Here is a 21,800-nt window from a genome sequence, read left to right on the forward strand (position 1 = left end):
GTAGCTAAGTCGGTAAAGAATCTGCCTGCAATGCAGCAGACCCGGGTTCAATCACTGGGTTGGTAAGATCTTCTGGAGAAGGAAATGGCAACCCACTCCAGTATCCGTGCCTGGAGAATCCCATGAACAGAGAAGCCTGGCAGGCTACAGTCCATGGGCTCACAAGAGTTGGACACGACTTAGTGCCTAAACTACCACCAAGGATGGTACCTACGTCTCCTGCGTCTCCTGAGCATTGGCAGACCTATCCTTTATCATTGTGCCACTGGGAACACCCCACATTAGTGTTAGTCCTTGTCAATTTCTCTGGCAGTGGGCTACTACTTAATAAATCCAGTCTCATTTCCCACTACTTCCGTGCAGGGGCCACACCTACTTTGCCGACATTTTGCCCTTCTCATGATGCTCATTATGACCTCATTATGCTGCTTTATATCCCTCTGGCTTGGCAAAGGCTAGTAAAATTTCCTCATCCCTACTCCCACCCTGCCCTTTGCTGCTGATCCTTCCAGCAGATTTAGCTCAAGCATCTCTCTCCTCCAAGAGGACTTCCTAGACCACACTCCTCAGGTGACCAGCCTCTATCCCCCTCCACTCCTACGAAATGTAACATGTAACCCTAGTATAATCTATTCGGTGCACTGAGCTTCCATCACTGGTTCATGACCGTTTCACATCCAGGACTGTGAGCTCCAAGGGGAGGGCCGCCTCGTTCATACTCACGTAACTACATAACTACCCAATTTAAAAGAATTCTTGGTGGTAAAAAGTTGGAGATAGTAGAGGAGTTATGTGGGCAAATCACTAAGTAGCTAGTAAACTACCTAGAAAAAGTATAAATGTATACAGGTCAAATGCCTTAAGCCGCTAATAAACAGTAATCACAAATCGGAAGGCGTTGCTGCTAAGTCGCATCAGTCCTGTCTGACTATGTGCAACCCCACAGACGGCAGCCCACTAGGCTTCTCCATCCCTGGGATTCTCCAGGCAAGAACACTGGAGTGGGTTGCCGTTTCCCTCTCCAATGCATGAAAAGTGAAAAGTGAAAGTGAAGTCAGTCGTGTCCGACTCTTTGCGACCCCATGGACTGTAGCCTACCAGGCTCCTTTGTCCATGGGATTTTCCAGGCAAGAGTATTGGAGTGGGGTGCCATTGCTTCAGCGGAAGGCGGGCTAGGTGTGAAAGAGAAGCCTGCAGGTGAGCGAGCGGAAAAGCAGTTTCCGTAACGGAGGAGGCAGGTGCCCAGGAGAGTCCCAGGGTCGGCTCTCCTGTACCTCGGCCCCTCGTCTGAGGATAAAGGCACGCGTGGTCAGCCTTTTAACCGTTGAATGACAGCCACAGCTCTCGCCCACCAACGCGACCCACCCGCGAGCGAACACCAAACCCCAGGGACCCGCGGCGCAAACAAAGCGAGGAAAACAGCGGGGCGGAGCCAGCTCTGCGCATGCTCCGTAGGGGCGGAAGGGGCCGGCAGGTTGCGCCTGCGCGCTGCGTAACTTGGTGCCTCCGCTTCCGCGGCCGGAATACCCGGCGAGATTTCCCTGGCGGGATGGTCCCCCGGTGCCAGGTAAGGGTGGGGAGTCCTCCCGAATGTGTCCGCCCTTTCCTCCACAGAAGCGGCCCTGGTCAGTCAGACCCTGGAGACTGCCACCGCGGTGGTGGCCCCTCCCGGTTTCGGAGGCTTTGCTATTGGCCTCCCCAAAGAAAGTCAAGTCGATTTCTGCGAATTCTAGTTATGCGGGTGACGGCCCAGAAGACCAGCTGTTTCCAAAACGCTTCTCAGATTATTCTTTCCTAAGAAGATAAGTTTTCAATTTGAAAAGAAATGCTCTTAACCAAGAATTCTTAGGTGAAAGTGCTGCATCTGTGCATTGGCCAACGGCTGATTATTTGCAGACCTCTGCTTGTTTCGTGGTTTCCCTAGTGACTCAGCGGTTTAAAAAAAAAAAAAAAAATCCACCTGCAGTGCAGGAGCCTCAGGAGATGGGGGTTCGATCCCTGGGTCGGAAAGATCCCCTGGAGAAGGGCACGGCAACTCACTCCAGTATTCTTATCTGGAGAAATCCATGGACAGAGGAGCCTGGTGGGCTGCAGCCCATAGGTTACAGAGTCGGATATAATTGAAGGGACTTAGCACTCAAGCACGCTTGTTTTCGTAGAGAATGATTTGCTCCGAGTGCCAGGTGGGTTATTTTACTTGGTTGGATCCCTTGGATACCAGGCTGTCTTACATAGGTTTATCCTGGGGAATACCAGTTTATCCTGTGTTTCAGACCCACATGCTTTTGTAACTATCAGGGTTTGTATGTTTCGTAACATAATCCCGGACAGCTGGGTTCAGTGTAATGTAGACTGGAATCGAAGGTCATGGCAACCGTGAAAGACGTGTCTTTCACTTATTTGGTCATTTATTTGTGTAATTCATCGCTTGACTCAGACATTTGTTCACTGCCTAAGTGCTTATAAAAGGTGCTATAATTTTATGTAAATTAAAGGCCAACTTCATGGTTTCTAAGAAGATATTGTTAGAAGTTTAGTCGTGCCACGTGTACATTTATAAAACTAAAAAGCATCTGAAAGTCTGACTTAGAAAGCCTACATTTTTTTCAGAATTGTGGATAATACTGAAATTTTTATGGGCACTTTAACTTTCTCTAACTTATCAAAAGTGTCTTTGATTAAAGTAATGCATTTGAAAAACAAAACCCCGCGTTGAGAGTCAGAAAAGGGCTATGAGTTGTTACTGTTAAATACGTTTTCTTTCTTTTCAGGTGGAAGTGTTGTATTTTGCAAAAAGCGCTGAAATAGCAGGAATTCGCTCTGAGACCATTTCTGTGCCGCAAGAAATAAAAGCATTGCAGCTGTGGAATGAGATAGAAGCACGCCATCCAGGGTACTTAAAAATTTGTAGAATGTATATGATAAGCACTTTTTAATATTTAAAAATGCATAAGTAAATGATAAAAGTAAGACGTTAATGTTGATTTCTATGTTTAATGTCAAAAGTATATTAGCTGTATTTTTTCTGAAAACTTATAGTATTTAAAAATAAACAGTTCCTTAAGAAAGGTTTGATATTTTACTTAAAAAACACAGTGAGCTGAGATACTCCCAAAGAGACATGACTATATTAGCTTTTATAATTTACATAATACTGAAAATTTAGATTTTGCATTTTTATAGCATTAAATGAAATTGTTACAAATTCTGTTAAAATGTGTGCTTTAAATTTTTATGTCCCACCCCTTCTTTAGAGAACTCAAGATAGAAATTTTTAAGATTGAAAGGAAAATGAAAGATAAGAAACGTTAGCTGCTGCTGAATTTGCATTTTTGCGATATTTGATTAATTTTTTTTCTGGTCCTTGAAAATTGTCTAATTTTACTGCTCTTGTTCCTACCTCAGATGAGTCTTCTTTGGAACCAAGTATAAAACTGGCTTACCTGAATGTGTTCCAGGAATACTAAGTGTCACTTAATCCTTGTAGATGTTTAACTTTGAAGTTGTAGTGCTGTGTAGCAGACAGTGCACAATGTATGTTCCGAAAGAAAACTATTCCTTCGTGATTTCATATCTTTTTAAGTTCTTAAAGTGCCCTGATAATCAATGGAAGTGGTTGGGCCTCTGTCCTACTTTACCTTTAACCTGGTATCAATACCTGGCTGAGAGGCACTTCGTATTTTGGAACCTTACAGGGTATACTTAGCATACTTGTTTCCTTAGATGGAAGGCTCCTGGGGAGGGCATGCACTGATAAATGTTTCTTTTTTTTTTTTTTTCAACTTGGTATAAATGTTGTCTCCAGTTTAGTGTGTTTTTTTTTGTTTGTTTGTTTCTTTATTGCCTAAGACACCCAACATCCAGTAAAGAGTTGTTAGCAATTTACTCCGTTCAGTGGATATATACTTTCTCTGCAAAATATGAGTGAGTTTAATTAGTCATTTTGTAGAGGATGCTTCATAAAATAGTATTTATGTAATTTTAATTGCAGCTGAGGAGATTTAGGATCTAACAGCATTGATAGGCCTAATTATACTTTTTGCCCTTCAGATTGGCTGATGTCAGAAATCAGGTGATATTTGCTGTTCGTCAAGAATATGTCGAGCTTGGAGATCAGCTCCTCCTGCTTCAGTCAGGAGACGAAATTGCCATTATCCCTCCCATTAGTGGAGGGTAGTACTTTTGAGGCACCTGGGTATGTGAGAGAGTTTTTTTTCTTAACCAGTGTTGTGGCGCAGGATCATACAGATAATAACCTGTATATTGTTTACTTTATACTCTTTGTAAGACTGCCTGCACCAGCTCTTTTTTGGTGCAGGTGGACTTACAAATGCCTGTCATCTTTGCAGTTGAATGTCATTTTGATATGTTCACTCTGTTGATTTAACATGGTTCAGTTGAGCTTTTATTTTGTGTTAGACACAGTGCCAGACACTGGTGTTTTAATATTCCTATTTTGCAGAAGGGAAAACCGAAATTCAAAAAAAATAAAAAAACCTGTCGTGATCACATAGCTAATAAGTGGGAGAGCCAACATTTGAAGTCAGATTATTGGACTTTCTGGGTACTTTTCCACAAATAATGCTTATTAATACTGGATAATAGCTTTCCTCAGTACAGAGAAATGTAGAAAAAGTGCATAGCTGGAAAGTAAGAATATTTCTCTTCCTAAGGAAAAAAAAAAAGCTTGCCATTTTCCAGGTAGAAAAAGACAGCTTTATTGTTATAACTGTATTGCAAATGTCTCTAGGATCCATGTCATCTTTCCACTACATAAAAATGTAGTCCATGTCTGAGTATGATAATGTGTAAGAACCTTGCTTAGTATAATGTGGAGAGGGAAACAGAATGAGGCTTAATTTGTCAACTGAGAAATAAATAATGTAGAAAGTAATAGTCATCCCTAATTGTAAGTTAGGAATGAAAGAAAACTTTCTTAATTTGATAGTGGTTTTATTTCAAAGTCAAGAGTAAGTATCATCCTAGACAGCAAAACTTTGGTTGCATTAAAGAAAAGAACAAGCCGTGGATGCCTGTTTCTTTTGCTCATTTTTTCTCTCTACTCTCCAGGAGGACAGTCCCCCAAAAAGTGAGGAATAAATATTGCAAAGCAAGTCACCTGGCAAGATCTTCTATTTAGAAAAAATACAATTCTTTGTTAGATTTGGAATTCATTCAGAAAACAATTGCCTGCCATTGAAGAGTGTGTGTGTGTGTGTGTGTGTGTGATGATTAGAGCTGTCCTTTGAGAAGGCTAGGAAGATCAGAAACCAATTGTCTGCCATTGAAGGTGTGTGTGTGTGTGTGAGATGATTAGAGCTGTCCTTTGAGAAGATTGGGAAGATCAGAAAACAATCGTCTGCCATTGAAGGTGTGTGTGTGTTTGGAATTCATTCAGAAAACAATTGCCTGCCATTGAAGTGTGTGTGTGTGTGTGTGTGTGTGTGTGTGTGTGTGTGATGATTAGAGCTGTCCTTTGAGAAGACTAGGAAGATACTCAGCAGCAGTGTGTATTATTTGAGTGTGTTTGGCAAGATTTCTAACATGCAGTTTTAGAATCTGTTCTTATAGAATCAAGTTATGGGACTCAGTGTGGTCTGAAGTTCATTGATGTTTGGATTACCTATATCAGATTGCAAGAAAAAGTGGAAAAAACTCAGTTGGCACATGCAGGAGGTTGAAACATCCTAAAATCTGGTACCATCAGAATAATCCAGTAGGTTTTTTTTTTTTCTCTTCAGTAGTGTGATCATCAGTATCCTCATAAGGACCCATTCCCCAGCCCCCATGCTTTGTCTCAGAACCCTGTTTCTATAAGTTATCCCTGTTTGTAATTCCTATTTATTGCTTTGTTCCTGCTCCAACATAAGTGCCCTGAGTGCAGGAGCCAGGTCTTTTGTCCCCTGGCCTATATCCAATCTAGGACACATAGTGAGTATGTAATAGATCCTTGATGGATGAAATGAAATATATGCAAAGGACCTGTAGCATCTGATGAATAGGCCTTCAGTTCATTCCCTTGTTTCCTCAGTTACTTAACTGGGTTGTGCCTGATTATGAAATGAACCCAGTTCCTATGGAGTCTCCATCATTTCTGCTTGCTTTCCTGTTTGGATAAAGAAAAAGCCAGTACTGAGTGTACTGCTTGGTAACATAGTGGTTTAGAGGTGATGTGCCTGTGGATGAAGGAGGTAAGAGCAGCAGTTCTAGAATGGGGACTATTTCGGCCTATGAGATAGATTACCTTTTAAGTGATGTTAATGGTAAACTTCTTATAACATGCTTGATTCATTAGGGGTATTTGTAAATGACTGAGTTCTGCTAAAATTTTACATTTATTTTTATCATCATATTTCAAATCATGCCTCCTAACATATCTATGAGTCACAAAGAGTTGGACATGACTGAGTGACTGAACAGAACATATCTAATGTAGAAAAAAATATAAATTGAAATACAGCCGATAAATTGGGTGTTTTGACTCTAGTACCTATATTAAGGTTTGCTATGCATACTAAGTTGCTTCAGTCGTGTCTGACTGTGTGACCCTATGGACAGCAGCCCACCAGGCTTCTCTGTCCGCGGGATTCCCTAGGCAAGAATACTGGAGTGGGTTGCCATTTCCTTCTCCATATTAAGGTTTAGTAATATCTTATTTCTAGAAAAGATATGAATGAAGTTGAAGAGAAATCTAAAGATATAATAAAATTCACATCTGAGAAACTTTCAGTAGATGAAGTCTCACAGCTGGTGATTTCTCCACTCTGTGGCGCAATATCCCTATTTGTAGGTGAGTTTTAATTTTCATAGCGTCTATTGACTGTACAAGACGGTTGAAGTTAGCAAGTGTTTCTCCTATTTAAGTGTTAATAGTCAGAGGATTTTAAGATCCTGAGCAGTAGGCTGAGATTACCCATGGTGGTGACTAGAAATTTTTAGTTCTTATTTTGCTTTAATAATCTTTAAATTAATCTATGTTTAAAGACAAAAAAAAAGTAGAATAAAAGTCATTATTAATAGAGAATTTTGTGTTTTCCAGATATTGAGGGGAAAAAATGGTGATAATAATAACTTAATGATAATCCTGGGAGCATGATGTTTTCCATTTTAAGTGTCAAATCTTAGTTCTTAGAGAATATATACTGGTTTGTATTTTGAGTGTTTTCAGTAAACCTGGCTAATCAGTGTCATTTTATTTCCTCATCTCTGTGATAATTATCTTTTGATTTTCTAGTCAAGTCTTCATGTTTAGAAAATTTCAAAGTAATTTTTATATAAACTGGTATGCTATTAAAAAATAATCCCCCCCTTTTTATTAGTGTGGCTATTTCAACTATAAGGAGAAGCCTTATTTTGTAATTTTTTTTTTTTTCAGGGACTACAAGAAATAATTTCGAAGGGAAAAAAGTCATTAGCTTAGAGTATGAAGCATATCTACCAATGGCAGAAAATGAGATAAGAAAAATTTGTAGTGACATTAGACAGAAGTGGCCAGTCAAACACATAGCAGTGTTTCATCGACTTGGGTATGATTTCCTTTATCAGTGTAAAAGTTTAAGCATAGTTGTTCTCCACCTTTGTACTAATTCTGATTCTGAGATCTTTCACTGGCATCCTGTGTCACCCTGAGAGGGAGGTTCATGTATCATTCTGGCAGACTGTGCCTTCAAGGGCTGCTTGTTATATTGTAACATTTGGAGAGAAGCAGTAGTAGATGCTGTAACAAAGTCCAAATGTGCAAGACTCTTAGGCCATGTGCCCAGCAGCCTGTGCTGATGTGTGCTAAAGGCCAGGAGACCCTTAAAAGAACTGTTTTGTAGTTGGGACTTTGTTTATATGACAGTCTGAGACTTTTTGATCTAAAAGCCTCTTGAGGTCATGAACTTAGTTTATCTCTTTGTATCTCTTAAGAAGAGTGTAATTCCAGGCTTTGTAAAGAACCCAGCAGGGGGACTAAATGTATCATCTATAATTTTTAATAATGTTACCAATTCTGTTATTTACTCTTTATTGCTATTCAGTATTTTAAATTCTATGTTATATTCATCATGTGATTGCTTTGTATTTCTAGACATTACCTGACCTTGTGCCTTGTTTGAATCAGATACTTGTTGAATCAGTGAGGTCCCTTTCTTCTTGGTCCCCATCAAATAAATCTAGTGGATACATGCTAACGAGTTGGTCACAGCTTTGGCTTCTGCTAAATGCAACTGAGATGAATTACTGTTTTCTAACTAAATGGGATGTTTAGGTAAAATAGAACTGGATATTTAGTTCTGTGTGCTGTGCTAAATGGTTTCAGTTGTTTCTGACTCTTTGCAACCCCATGGACTGTAGCCCACCAGGCTCCTCTGTCCATGGAGATTCTCCAGGCAAAAATACTGGAGTGGGTTGCCATTTCCTGTTTCAGGGGATCTTCCCAGCCCAGGAATTGAACCCCCCCTCTCCTGTGTCTCCTACTTTGGCAGGCAGTTTCTTTACCACTGAGCCTTTACCATTCTTTACCGCTGAAGCTCAGATATTTAGTTCTAGGAACTAAATGTTTGCTGGATTTCAGTGGAATTTTTTTTTCCCCCACGTGTTGATTCTTTAACATGCAGCTTCAGAGGAGATGATGAATTTTTGTCTTCATTTTGTTAAAGCTTGGTTCCAGTGACAGAAGCAAGCGTTATCATTGCTGTGTCCTCAGCCCACAGGGCTGCATCCCTTGAAGCTGTGAGCTATGCCATTGATGCTTTAAAAGCCAGGGTGCCCATATGGAAAAAGGTAAGTTAGAAAAATACCTACCTTTCTCTCTGGACATGATTTTTTCTTAGGAATTTTTAAAGGACAAAGAAAAAGAGTACATAGAGTATATACTCATGGGCCTTCCCTGACTTTATAGAATTTTGTTTTATCTATGAAATAGGGTGTTTATGTAATAATCTTGTTTCCAAGCATGGAAAATACACGCCTCAGATAATGCATGACTGGGAGAAGACCTCAGCAAGTGGTAACAGAATTCCTAGTCTGGAATGTTCCAGTGGCTCATATATGCAGTAGTATCCCTTGGAATTGAATTCCCTTGAGTTAGAGGGTCTTTCCTTCAGAGACAGGAATCATGTATGGCTATTTAGGCAATGGCTAAAACAGAGATTTCTCAAGGCAAAAGAACCTTCTCCTAGAATGCCTTCATTTAAGGGGAAAATAAAGGATATTGCCTCTGTGGAGAAAATGCAGAGTGGATTAAAAAAACCTAAGTTTGAAAGTCTAGCTTGTTTTCGGTCCATACATCAAACCCATCAATAAAAGCAAACAATTCCCTTCTTAGAGCATCCTGAAGAGATGAAAAGGCCCAGCTCCCTGATTTCTCCCCTGGTATAGTTACCTCCTTAGACACATGTAATTACACTTGAGAGCCTCGAATTGCCCATGGCTTGTGGCTGAAAGCAAAGCTGAGGAATGTACTGCCCAGTAGAGCAGGGCTCAGAGTGAAGGGCCAGAGGGCGAGTCCTTTCTAGGAGCCTCCTGCTTCAGCCAGTGCTGAGATGAGTTAATTGGACCCTGAGCCAGCGCTTATGAAATTTAGTGACCCATATTTTCTGAATAAACACTGAAACCCGTTGTTATAAGGGGATACTTAAGAACTAGAAGATAGCGTGTGTGAAAGGAATCTGTCTTAGTGAAGCTCAGGTATCTGGTTGCTTGGTTGTGAGCAAGGCCCCTGGAGCGAGCAAGGTAGAAAGAGCATGCCAGAATGAGTTGTGAGCCTGGCTGAAAGAGCTTTCTTTGCCTGGGAGGAAAGAGTAGCGAGCCAGCTGACGAAGTAGATGAGAGCAGGAGATGGGATGCTGAGGACGGGCTGGGCTTTCTGTTTGCGTCTCTGTCTGTAGAAGGTGAGAGGGTGTCCGTAAAATGGGAAAACCTGAACTTTGTGGCCAATCCAATAGAAGCTGATGAGAGAGAGAAGAGAAAGTGATATATTCTTACTCCCCTTCTGTCCCCAAATTGTCTAAATTCCAGTCTGGTTCGGCCTGTGCTTTGAGATTGTCTGTGACGTGGCAAGAGGGTGGGTGGGTAGGGCAGGCACTTAGAGAGCAGCTGGCCCCAGCATGTAGCTCAGACCTGTTTAGGAACCTCTGTGGTGGTCTCTTTAGTTTCAGAGCTAATGGAAACATCCCTTCTGCCTTTGGAAAAGCATGTTTGGAAATGTGGAAGTAGTAGGTATGTCGAATAGAACAAGATGTTTAAAGACCTTCCATCTTCCCCACATAGCTTTGCCCAGGCTATTGCCCATCGCGGTCCCGAGTGGATTTAGCAGTGTGTTCCTCTCGATGTTGGCACCTTGCCTTGTTAAGGCTTCTTGTCTGTTGTTTCTCCTACTGGACTGAATGTTTGAGTGTAGGAAGCATGTTTGTTTATTTTTTTTTGTTCTCAATGCCTTATGCAAATGTCCATTGGATTGTTAAAAGAAGAGCACATTTAAATAGTTGTGATATTCATTTGCCTGATTTATTCCAGTATATTTGCATTTATTAAAATGCTCTCTTTTGAATTCTCATTATGGTTCTGTTTTTTAGGAAATCTATGAAGAATCATCATCATCTTGGAAAAGAAACAAAGAATGCTTTTGGGCAACCAGTGTTTAAACTGCTTAGGTTTTTAGAGCCCCTAAAATTTAAACTTGGTAAATTCTTATCTTTGATCATATGTGCATTCTTCTTCTCCAGAAGATTAATGAAGCTGATCTCTTATGTTACACCGGTGGAACAAAAGAGAGGAGAAAATAAAGCAAAATAAATGAGTGTTTAGGACAAGGGCTTATATGGGAACTAGAGACAGAGGAAAGAAAGCCTTTAGGGAGAAAAATGGAAGAATTTGAATGTGAGGAATGATGCCTGTGGTGGACAAACAGTTCTATGACTGAGTTCCAGTTGTAATTTGACTCACACTGAGGGGTCGCACCTCATCAGTGACTCTCAGGCTGCCCCCTCTGTGCCCCCTCCTGCCCTCGGCACCCTTTCCCCACCCCCCTGCCCCTGTGCCCAGCGATATTGTTGTCAGGGATGCATTTTGGGAATGTTGGCAGAATTGAAAGTTATAAAAAGTCCTTATCAAATACTCTTGATATATTTTTAGAATTTATATATTTTAAAAATAAGCTAAGTACGGTTTTAAAAGTTTAAAGCGATATTTTCTTGTTTTTAAAACCTCAGTGATGATGCGCGCATGCTCAGTCGCTTCATTTATGTCCAGCTCTTTGAGACCCTATCAGCTGTAGCCCACCAGGCTTCTCTGCCCATGGGGTTTCCCAGACAAGTATACTCGAGTGGCTTGCCATTTCCTTCTCCAGGGACTCTTCCCGTCCCGGAGATTGACCCCACATCTCCTACATTGGGAGGCGGGTTCTTTACCGCTAAGCCACTGGGGTAGCCTGATGATACCTAAGATATTTCATAATATGAGGATTTCTTCTATTTCAGAATCTAGTATAATCTTATCATAATGCTTATTATATTTTGTTATTGGTATTGTATCAGTATATAAATGAGCATAAAATTATCAAGACAAACTAGCAAGGGTGGTTTGCATTTTAATGTTAGTTATAAGATTATACTCACAACCAATTAAGGAAAATTATATGATTATTTAGTAAAGCATTTTCAGATATCTTTTTAGCTTAAGCAGCATTGTTGTTAGTGAAGTCATTAATAAAGTTATGTTTTCTGCAAAATCTTATACTAAATAATGGTCCAGTTTTTGTTTGGTCAACCCATATACTACCTTGATAGATCTTAGTATATAATTTCTATATCGTTCTTTTTTTTTTTTATAAACTGAAGTGTGATTTGCAATATTTGGCTAGTTTTAGGTGTACAGCATAATGATTCGGGGTGATTTTGCAGATTATATTCCACTGTAAGTTATTGCAAGATTTTGGCATAATTTCCTATGCTGCACAGTAAGTCTTTGTTGCTCATCTGTTTTATGTGTAGTAGTTTGTGTCTGTTAAGCCCACTTTCCTCGTTTGTCCTTCCCCCTCATCCTCTCCCTTTTGGTATCCATAAGTTTGTTTTCTGGATGTTTTTGTTTATGTTTGGATTCATCTGTACTATTTTTTTTAGATTCCACACATAAGTGATATCATACAGCATTTATCTTTCTCTGACTTTTGTCACCAAGCATAACACTGCGTTCATGTTGTAGTGAAGGATGGTTTTTGTGTGCTAACACTCCAGTGTGCGTGCCTCACCTTCTTAAGCCATCTGCTGAGCTGCTTTCGTGTCTTGGCCCTCGTAAGTAGCACTGCTACGGACACTGGGGGGCGCGTACCTTTTCAGATTAAGAGTTTTCATGGGCGTGTACCTTTTCAGATTAAGAGTTTTCATGTTTTCCAGATATATACCCAGAAGTGGCGTTACTTGATCATATCGTGGTTTTATTTTTAGTTTTTTTGAGGAACCTCCAAACTGTTTTCCATAGTGGTTTCACCAGTTTACATTACCGCCACCAATGTGTGAGGATTCCTTTTTCTCCACATTCTCTTCAGAATTTATCTGTAGACTGATTGATGATAACCATTTTGACCAGTGTAAGGTGATACCTCATTGTGGTTTCGATTTGCTTTTCTCTAATGATTAGTGGTGTTGAGCATCTTTTCATGGGCCTTTTTCCTTCTGTATGTCTTCTTTGGGAAAATGTCTGTATGGGTCTTTTGTCCGTTTTTTGATTGGGTGGGTTTTTTTTTTTTTTTTTTTTGATATCGTATGTGTGCTTAGTCACTCAGTCCTGTCTGACTCCCTGTGACCCCATGGACTGTTGCCCGCCAGGCTCCTCTCTGTCCATGGAATTCTCCAGACTAGAATACTGGAGTGGGTTGCTGGTCCCTTCTCCAGGGAATCTTCCCGACCCAGGGATCAAATGCGGGTCTCTTGCATTACAGGCAGATTCTTTACTGTCTGAGACACCAGGGAAGCCCCAGAAGTACAGTAGCACAGTAAAAGAGCTGGTAAACAGGAGCTGGCACCCAGTGGGCAGGTAAGAGTTACTGACTGGAGGAAGGAGGGGAAGTGGAAGATGGCAGAGCTGAAGGATCGTTAGCAACGGGAAGACGGAGGGCACGCTGCAGTTTCACTCACCCCTGACGCTGACGGCCCAGGTTCTGGTTCCTTGCTGGCTGCAGATAGAATTATCTACCTTCTTGAAGAAATGACCCAGTGATGCCTGAGTAGTAGCTCTCTTTCTCATCGTAGGTGACATGGTAGCACTGGACTGCATGCTGAGCGGCTGCTGCAGCTTTCGTGTGCCATTCTGTGTTCAGGTCTTGTGCCTCAAAAGCTGACAGTGCCTCCTCCAATAAAGAGGAGCCCTTGCCTCTTCCTGCGTCGTGAATTTCCTCAGTCCTTCAGTTACTGCTGCTTCCTTTTTGTCCTCCCTCTGGGCCTCCAGTTCCATCAGGTCTTCATTACCAGGCTCCTCCTGTTGTACAGCAGGGAGTTCAGTGAAGTCATCTGCAGATGCAGCTCTAGCTTCTCACTGAGGGTCACTAAGTGACTGAAGACCTCACTTTTGCATCCTCAAAAGCCCACAACTTGAAGGTTCCTTTGGAGGGGACTTAGAGTATATGTTCATATGAGGTCTATGTGGATTTTGGAATTTTTCTACTGAATTTCTTTAGAGGATCTTTATTGATAGTAATTATAAGAAGAACTGACTCACTGGAAAAGACCCTGATGCTGGGAAAGATTGAAGGCAGGAGGAGAAGGGGATGACAGAGGGTGAGATGGTTGGATGGCATCACCGACTCAATGGACACGAGTTTGAGCAGGCTCCGGGAGTTGGTGATGGACTGATGGGACAGGGAAGGCCGGCGTGCTACATGCAATCCATGGGGTTGCAAAGAGTCAGACATTACTGCGCAACTGAACTGATACAAAGTACATGAAACATTCTCTAAGCATCTTTTCTAAAAAAATAATATCTTCATTTTAAGTAGGTTTTGTTGAAATCAGGAACTCAGACTATTAAGCTTTTAAGTCTCCAATGCAGACAAGTTAAGGAGTTAATCTGGGGCATGCTAAAATTGGGATGGATCGTCTGACAGTTTTCAGTGTGTTGCACTGGACTTGAATAGGGTCGTCATTGATCCCCACTTCTCATAGGAGTGGCACAGTTAATTGGTGAAATATCAAGGAGCTAGCATCACTCTGACATAGCCTTTCTATGTCTGTGACTTAACCAGCTAAGTAGAAGAGTAACCTAAAAAACCTGGCCTTTAAATAGACTGTAATGTTTAAAGTCACTTGGGGACTGTGGCTTTGTATGACAGCTTTGGAAATTCATTTAAGAAGTAGGAAACTGATTTCTTGTGTTTGAAGTGTTTTAACAGGTAGCAAAAGTGAAAGAGTTTTATCTTTGAGTGAAAGTAGCAGCCCATGTTCTAGTGAGCTGCTTTGTGATTTTGTGGCTATGCTTGTTCTTTACATATGCGGCTGAGTCACTATACTTTCAGTATGTTTTGAGAAGTAGTGATTAAGAAGCTAAGAGTCTGAGTCTTGATCTTAGGTCTTGAATGAACCTATTGGACAACTGGAAAGCAATTCCTGGATGCCTGTGGAATCCACTCGTTTCTTTACTCTGCTGCACCTGTCATCCAAGCCACCACGCCCATTTCTCTTGGACTGTTGCTGTGGCCTGGTGACAGTCCCCCTTCCTTCTCCTACTTGGTCACTTCATCATCCTACTTGAACCTTCTGATAGGTAATCACATCCCAGAACCTCTGTCCTCACCGTGACCGACAACCTGCACGACCCGGCTCCCGCCTCCCTGCTCTCTCGTTCCAGGCTCCCTGCTTTGCTGTGGTGACTTGTGGCAGGCTCTGTCTCCCCAGAGGTCCTCGCCTGCCCCTTTGCTAGGAAGCCCTTCCTCCAGGTATTCCCTCAGTTGCTTCCTGCTTTATTTCCTCACTTGCTCCTTGATGAAATGTTACCTCTGCAGAGAGCCTGTTCCAACTACACTCTCTAAAACTGGATTCCTTGTTCTACTTTGTATCTTACAGTGGCACTTAGCGCACTGTCTCAGGTGCTACATCTGTTAGTATGTCTCCATCACTAGACCATCAGTTTCCTGAGACTAGGGACTTGTCTCTATCATCAGTGTCTAACCGTAACATGCATGCAGGTTTTGTTGGTATTAAGCACTGAAGTGAAGTGAAAGTCACTCAGTCACATCCAACTCTTTGTCACCCCATGAACTATATAGTCCATGGGAATTCTCCAGGCCAGAATACTGGAGTGGGTAGCCTTTCCCTATCTCCAGGGGATCTTCCCAACCCAGGGATCGAACCCAGTTGTCCTGCATTGCAGGTGGATTCTTTACCAACTGAGCCACAAGGGAAGCCCAAGAACACAGGAGTGGGTAGCCTATCCCTTCTCCAGGGGATCTTCCCGACCCAGGAATCAAACTGGGATCTCCCTCATTGCAGGTGGATTCTTTACCAACTGAGCTATCAGGAAAGCCCATTAAGCACTGAAGCCCATATTAAACACACCTGACGTGATGTGTAGTTGTAGTGCTTAGAGATGTGTAAAAGTACCTGGCATGATGAATGAAGTGGATAGGTGCAGCAAGCTTTTCTTCTCCACTCCCTTACTCACTCTCGTCCTGTAACATCTCTTCACAGTTCCTGAGCATCTAGTACAGGCCTCTTTAAGTAATTTGTGTGGTGTAGTTAGGCAGCTCACCCAGCAGAGGGCGGTAGAGCCAGGGCTATAGCAAGAGCAACTTGAGAGTTAGCTTTTTGCCCTATTTGCATAGAATCAAAAATTTCAGATTTAATTAGTAGCCTTTTTCTTTTAATTAGGTTGGAGTGGTCCTCAGATGAAAATCAGCCCTTCTTTTTGAATAAGAAAATTTTCAGTCTTTAGTTGGTTATCTTTAAAATACTAAAGGGTTATGCTAGCATGAACCCCCAGGTGATGGAGTGGTGAAGAATCCGCCTGCCAGCGCAGGAGACGCGAGAGACGTGGGTCTGATCCTTGGGTCGGGAAGATCTCCTAGAGGAGGAAATGGCAACCCACGCCAGTATTCTTGCCTGGGAAATTCCATGGACGGAGGAGCCTGGAGGGCTACAGTCCATTGGGGTCGTAAAGAGTCAGATACAACCAAGCGAATAAACACGATAGAATGAGGATTATTTTTATGCTCTCTGTAGGTTTTCAAAGGTGATAAAGAATAAATAAAAGGGATTATTTTTTAAAATACTGAAATATAAAGATATGTTCTGATTTGGTACAGAATGCTAGCTTTCATACAGGTAGCAGCATTTCCTAACCCACTGCGACAAAACAAAAACGAATGTTCTTTTTCTCCAAAGTTGTATTTTAATGTATGAAGCATATAAGATACACTTACTGGTGGTGGTTCTGCAGTCTGGTTTTGTCAGGTGCTTCACCAGAATTGAGATGGGTCGAATTGAGGGAGGGGTAGGGGGCAGTGCTCACTTGGTGGGGATCAGAGGTATTTGTGCACAGGTTGTGAAAGGCAGCACCTACCCCTCAGCCTTTGCATCAGTGCACCATCTCTGCAGTGACAGCCAGTCTCTGAGCCTGATACGTGTCTTGTTTTACAGTTTCAGCACATTCGTTTCAGCTTATTCAATTCTTAAGAGTATGCACATGTTTTTACCATTAAAGAGTTTTTTAAACTCTGTAGATGACTGCTCGTGTAGGCTGCAGTAGTTTGACTCTTTTTTTCTGTTTCAGGCACGTATTTCTTTCTAGAAATAAGCTGTGCTTTAGAGTGGTGCTTCTCAACCTGTAGCATGCTGTAAATCATCTGGTGATATTAAACTTCCAGTTGGAATTCAGTTCTGCGTGGCACCTGAGAGCTCCATTTTGTAACAGGCCCCAGGTGATGCAGATGTTGCCTGCCTGTCCACCACACCGTGAGGAGCAAGGCTTTACACCTCGTCTCTAAACTGTTCAGGTGGTGTGTTGCCTACAGAACATCCTTGTGGCCACTGCTGTTATAAGTGGTGAGATACATCCTCACTCTTCTTATACTCAGTCTTGACTGACTGTTCTCAAGCACAGTGAGTGCACAAGATAAATACAGTGAGATCCATAAGTCATAAAGTTCAAATTCCAAAGTGAATAGCTTTATCTTGAAAATGATTTTAATGATATTCAGTAATGTGCTATGTAAAGAGTGGCTTACAATTGAATACTACTCTTCTGTTTGATTCTCATACTTTAATAGGAGAAAAGCTCTTAACTAATTTAAGGTTGATTATTGCTCCAATTTGATTGTTTCTTAGAAATCAAATGAGCTATGTGACACTTCGTATACAAACATGCATACATTCATTTTTATATGTTTGGTGGAGAGAAAAAAAAGACAAAGACCAGTTCATCAAAACAGCAAATATTCTTAAAGATTTATACATTATGTATGAAGGAAACTGTCCAAGACAATTTGTCTTTAAAAATATACAATTTAGCATAGTTACGCAATATATACATTTACATTTTGACTTTATCTCCCAAAATAAACCAGGTATGAAACCATTTTTTAATATTTACATAATGGCTACATTTTCATTCCTTAAGGTTCAAGCAGTGAACATTTTGTTTCAAACATTGCCCCCATATATACTTTTTACCCCTAGATGTTCAGTCTTTCTAACTGATTAGAATGAGTGTGCATTAATGAGGGCATACTCCTAAAAGTTGTGTATATGATTATTTTCTATGTGCAAACTGTATTAAAGATGGACCAGGGAGCGAAGTTTGAGGAATCCTGTTTAATGCTTATGATATCTTAATTTATGAGATTGTCATATATTAAGTTATAACTGTATATCAATAGATAACACTATAAAATTACACCTTATAATAACTACTTGTGTAATAACCATTAGTATAATCACTTGTGTGATTATGATAAATTGTTTTCCACTTCTTTGTTCACAGTTAATAATGTTCACTGTTTTATGAAAACATATCCAGTTAGGAATCTGTCCAGTTTCTCAGTTTGCTGCTGAAGTGAACGATGCACAAATTCAAATTTCAATGCAGTTTCTTTAGACTGTTTTACTTTATTATTTTGTAAAGCTTGTATGGCAGCCATGCATGAAGCAACTCAGTTCTTACCACATTCTATACACATTGTCTATATACCATTTATGAAATGGAAACTTTAAGATGACATCTTTTAAGCCCTATATTCTACTTACTTTTAAAACAAAAGTATGGCTGAATAGGAATACAGAGCTGTTCTTTTAAAAAAAAAAAAAAAACAATTTTTAAATATCTTGGATGACTATTCAACCTTTGCTTAAAAGTGCTCAAGGAATACTCCTCAGTGGCGCCTCTGCCTTAGACCTGTGGTCTGGTAACAGAAGTTGTATATTTAGGCCACGTGCTCTCGTGCAGTGGTTCTCAGCTGGAGCGACTGTACCTTCCAGGAAACGTCAGCCAGTGTCTGAGACATTTTTTGATTGCCGCAAGGGCGAGAGGGTGCCTCTGATGTGGGTAGGCAGAGCTGTAGACCGAGGCCAGGGATGCGGCTAAACATCCTACAATGCACAGGACAGGCCCCCACCAGAAAGAGTTACCTAGCCCCAAGTGTCAGGAATGCCAGGGCTGAGAGACCCTACCCCAGCAAGATAAATGGTGCAGAGATGAGCGGCTGGCGTTTTAAGTTTGCAGTAATCCTCCAGCTCCTTCATGGAAATGGTGCCATCAAGGCGACTCATCTAAGGCGAGGCTCACCAGAGCTCACCAGCTTGCTGTGGGCATGTGACCTTTGCCTAGTGTTTATCTAAGGAAGCTTAGAGGCAGAGTAAAGGAGGATGACATGCTGTAATTCTTAGTATATTACTTTGAAGAACTAGTATACATAAATATACAGCAGTTACCCAGTTTATAGTCTTTATAAAGACTTAAATAGTCTTTATCAATGTAATGACCAGTTTCCCCTCCATTCTCTTTTTAAACAATCCTTCTTGGAATGAAACAGTGTTTGAGTCCACACAGCTATTACAAGAATTGGGCTCTAGCACATGTTAACTAGAGAATACCATGTCATTTTTGCTATAAACCCCTGACATTTTACTGATAATTGTTTCTCTTCCCTTTGTTTCATCAGATGCAAAATGAATCCCGGAACTGTGCAGACAGCCCAGTGCTACCATCACAGACACACACGGGCACATGCTTGCTTTCCTGACTTCAGTATCACATTCTGGGAGGATTGTCTATTTATGTTATAAGAAACCCAGACAATGGGTTTTTTAAAGTTGAAAGTGTCACTACTGAGCTCCACCCCAGTCTCCCCCATTTTATAATGAGGATGCTGAAGTTTCAGAGGCTAAGTGACTTGTCTGAAGCTTTAAGTATGTATTTTCTGACAGAAACTAGTCCCCACAGCCTTTGCCTCTGTGCTTTCTCTCTCATGCCCTCCTAGAGGATGAACCTAGATACTAACAGAGGAAAGAAGGTACCGCAGGAGGAATGCATGGTGTTCCGCGTGGTGGCCCGTTTACGTCATAAGGACCTGGACCCTTGTTAAGATGCAGGTCATCAGGCTTCATCCCAATTTGATGACTAAATAAGATTATCAGGAATTGGGGCCTGAGACGATCTGGTGAGCAAACTCCCAGGTTAAAGTCATTCTTTTGGAAATTTAAGTTCTCCAGAAACAAGCACAGCAGGTGCTTACTAGGTGGTTTCTAAGGTCTCCTTGTAATTCCCTGCAAATTCCTGAGATTATTTATATTTTACCTTGTTTACCCTGCCGGAAATATCAACAATTAGAAGTTCACTTGGGCTTAATTTTTTCTTACATGTTTAGCAACAACTGAAAACAGCTCCCTGAAGTTAAGGGGATTATACAGTAACTCACGCAAGTGCGGGAAGTGCGGGGGAAGAGCCCCCGCCCTGGTAGTGGAGGTTTGGACAAGAGTCCCAGGAGCGTGGGAAACTCCGGACTCCTGAAGAGGAAGGTGGGCAGCTGCGGGCTTGCAGAATATGGGGGCACCAGGACATGGGAGAGGGTCATTGTGGAAGCAGAAAGGATTCCAAAGCAATTACTCAAATTTCAAAAATTGGCATGGTGCCAGCCAGGTCAGCCAGTTTTCATCCTAAAGGAGAAAGGAAATGTCTTCCTGCTTCCCAGCGGGGACTCCCAACAGACAAGATTTTACTATAAATGTTATAGATACTAAACAAAAGTTAGTGCTGTGGCCTCTAAACCCTTTAGGCCCCTAACCCTCCGCCACTTAAGAGGAGATTTCCTCTGCAGGAGGCTCCTACCAGTCATCAAGCATGTTTGGATAAGCATGTTTTGATAAGCATATCATCACAAGAAACAGGGCTCTGGGAAACAGCTGTGGGCTGACAACAGCAAGTTTTACCTCGTTTATAAACAAAATTATCACTGAAAATATCCTCTGTGGCAACTTTGGACAAGCAACAAAAGTTGACCTGTTTTTTTTCCCCAACAATATCAAAATCCAAGTTAATGATGTATCTACACTTACCACTTCCACTTGTTTAAAAACAGTCATTTTAAATAATTGGGTTCCCCCGCCCCCAAAGATCGTATTTTTCTCTAAGATTTCTGTTTGGAAATATGTCATGCTTCAGATACGATGTACATGATAATGTAAACTCTGGACCAGCCAGCATACAGATCACTTTTTCCTCCATATAAAATAAGTCTTTTACCCTTTGTACCCCTGCCCTTCCAATCCCCTCACACTTTTCTTTCCAAACTGACCTGCAGTTCTGTTTTAATTACTACATTATTAAGTTACCCTGGGATTAAAAAAAAATGCATTCATGCGAATAGTAACCTCTGGCTGTACTGCTGCCCCTTCCTACTACGGTGGGAGCTGCTGGGTGATTCAGCTGTTGAGTTCTGTGGTCTCATCAGTTTCATCTGGATTTTTGGCCATTTTTTCATATTTTCTTTTGAAGAATCCAAGCTGTAAGATGATGTAAAAACATTACCGCTTGTGGCTAATTTGTATAAGACCCAGACCCAAGGCCCTGCCACCAGAGAGGGGGCTGCTCCGGAGAGGTGGCTGTGCAGAATACTGCCCTAGCATCAGCCCTTCAAGGAGGAGATTGATACCCAGAGTTGAATGAATTGCATAAAGTTAAAATTTTCAGGGTCTGCTTATTTGCAGCTGAACAAAACATTCAGGGTCAGCACAAAAGGAAGGTTGGGGGAAAGGGATCAAGACCACTGGAGATAAAATCCTTACTGATCGTTTTTGAAAACATGAGTGAGAATTTGCAAGCAAACTTGCATTTCCTTTTGTCTTACAATAGAAAACGTAGGGTTGCTCTGTGATAAGGAAATTGGAAGACAGAAGTCTTTAGGACCCTCATATTTTAAAATACGAAACAGTTCTTACCTTCCATAAAATTGCAACTAGAGCTAATAGCAAAAGGATTCCAGCGATTACGCTTCCTACTATCACTCCAATTGGTACTTCAACTTTCTCATGGGGTTTCATTATCGTAAGGGGAATCTGTAAGTGTACATACAAAACAATTGTGTTAATTTTAGCACTGGGAAAAAAGTGAGATGGCCTAGTCAAATCCTCTAATCTTAAAAGTGATGGTCCAGAAAGGGGATGTGATTTCCTCACGATCGCAGTCCTCAGTTAAACATTGTGAAGTAGAATTGCTAGAGGAAATGCGCCTGCAAATACAGGCAAGGCACGCAAGTCTTCCCCTTTTCTTCCTTTAATTGCATCAGTGCTTAGCAGGTATGTCATCTCTGACGATCTCAGATGCTTTAATCATTT

General features: G+C 41.3%; 2 protein-coding genes across 5 annotated transcripts in view; one reads left to right on the plus strand and one right to left on the minus strand.

The window, feature by feature from the left end:
- MOCS2 (molybdenum cofactor synthesis 2) lies at window positions 1,474-11,718 on the plus strand. 4 transcript variants are annotated; one of them, XM_013972777.2, is made up of 7 exons: window positions 1,508-1,567; window positions 2,772-2,893; window positions 4,051-4,195; window positions 6,663-6,790; window positions 7,376-7,526; window positions 8,643-8,766; window positions 10,560-11,718. In XM_013972777.2, exons 3-7 carry the CDS (start codon window positions 4,098-4,100, stop codon window positions 10,626-10,628), a joined length of 570 nt encoding a protein of 189 aa, XP_013828231.2. In that variant the 5' UTR covers window positions 1,508-1,567; window positions 2,772-2,893; window positions 4,051-4,097; the 3' UTR covers window positions 10,629-11,718. The 4 variants fall into 4 exon arrangements, with proteins under 4 accessions (XP_017921083.1, XP_013828231.2, XP_017921084.1 ...); XM_018065594.1 differs by lacking the exon at window positions 4,051-4,195 and having other exon boundaries at window positions 1,474-1,567; XM_018065595.1 differs by lacking the exons at window positions 1,508-1,567; window positions 2,772-2,893; window positions 4,051-4,195 and adding an exon at window positions 4,221-5,716.
- The window catches only part of ITGA2 (integrin subunit alpha 2), a 109,043-nt gene continuing 104,648 nt past the window's right edge, over window positions 17,406-21,800 (minus strand). Inside the window, exons 29-30 of the mRNA XM_005694721.3 lie at window positions 21,405-21,521; window positions 17,406-20,969 (exon numbers count right to left, since the gene is read on the minus strand). Of these exons, the coding sequence (XP_005694778.2) occupies window positions 20,889-20,969; window positions 21,405-21,521 (198 nt within the window). The 3' untranslated portion in view covers window positions 17,406-20,888. The remainder of the gene's footprint in view (window positions 20,970-21,404; window positions 21,522-21,800) is intronic.

Source organism: Capra hircus, chromosome 20 (assembly GCF_001704415.2).
Source record: "Capra hircus breed San Clemente chromosome 20, ASM170441v1, whole genome shotgun sequence".
NCBI classification, from domain to species: Eukaryota; Metazoa; Chordata; class Mammalia; order Artiodactyla; family Bovidae; genus Capra; species Capra hircus.

Excerpts from the sequence above, each read along its gene's own strand:
- MOCS2 (XM_018065594.1), top strand. Across the intron at positions 2,894-6,662 it reads ATAGAAGCACGCCATCCAGG|AAAAGATATGAATGAAGTTG; the intron begins GTACTTAAAAAT and ends TCTTATTTCTAG. Across the intron at positions 8,767-10,559 it reads GGGTGCCCATATGGAAAAAG|GAAATCTATGAAGAATCATC; the intron begins GTAAGTTAGAAA and ends TCTGTTTTTTAG.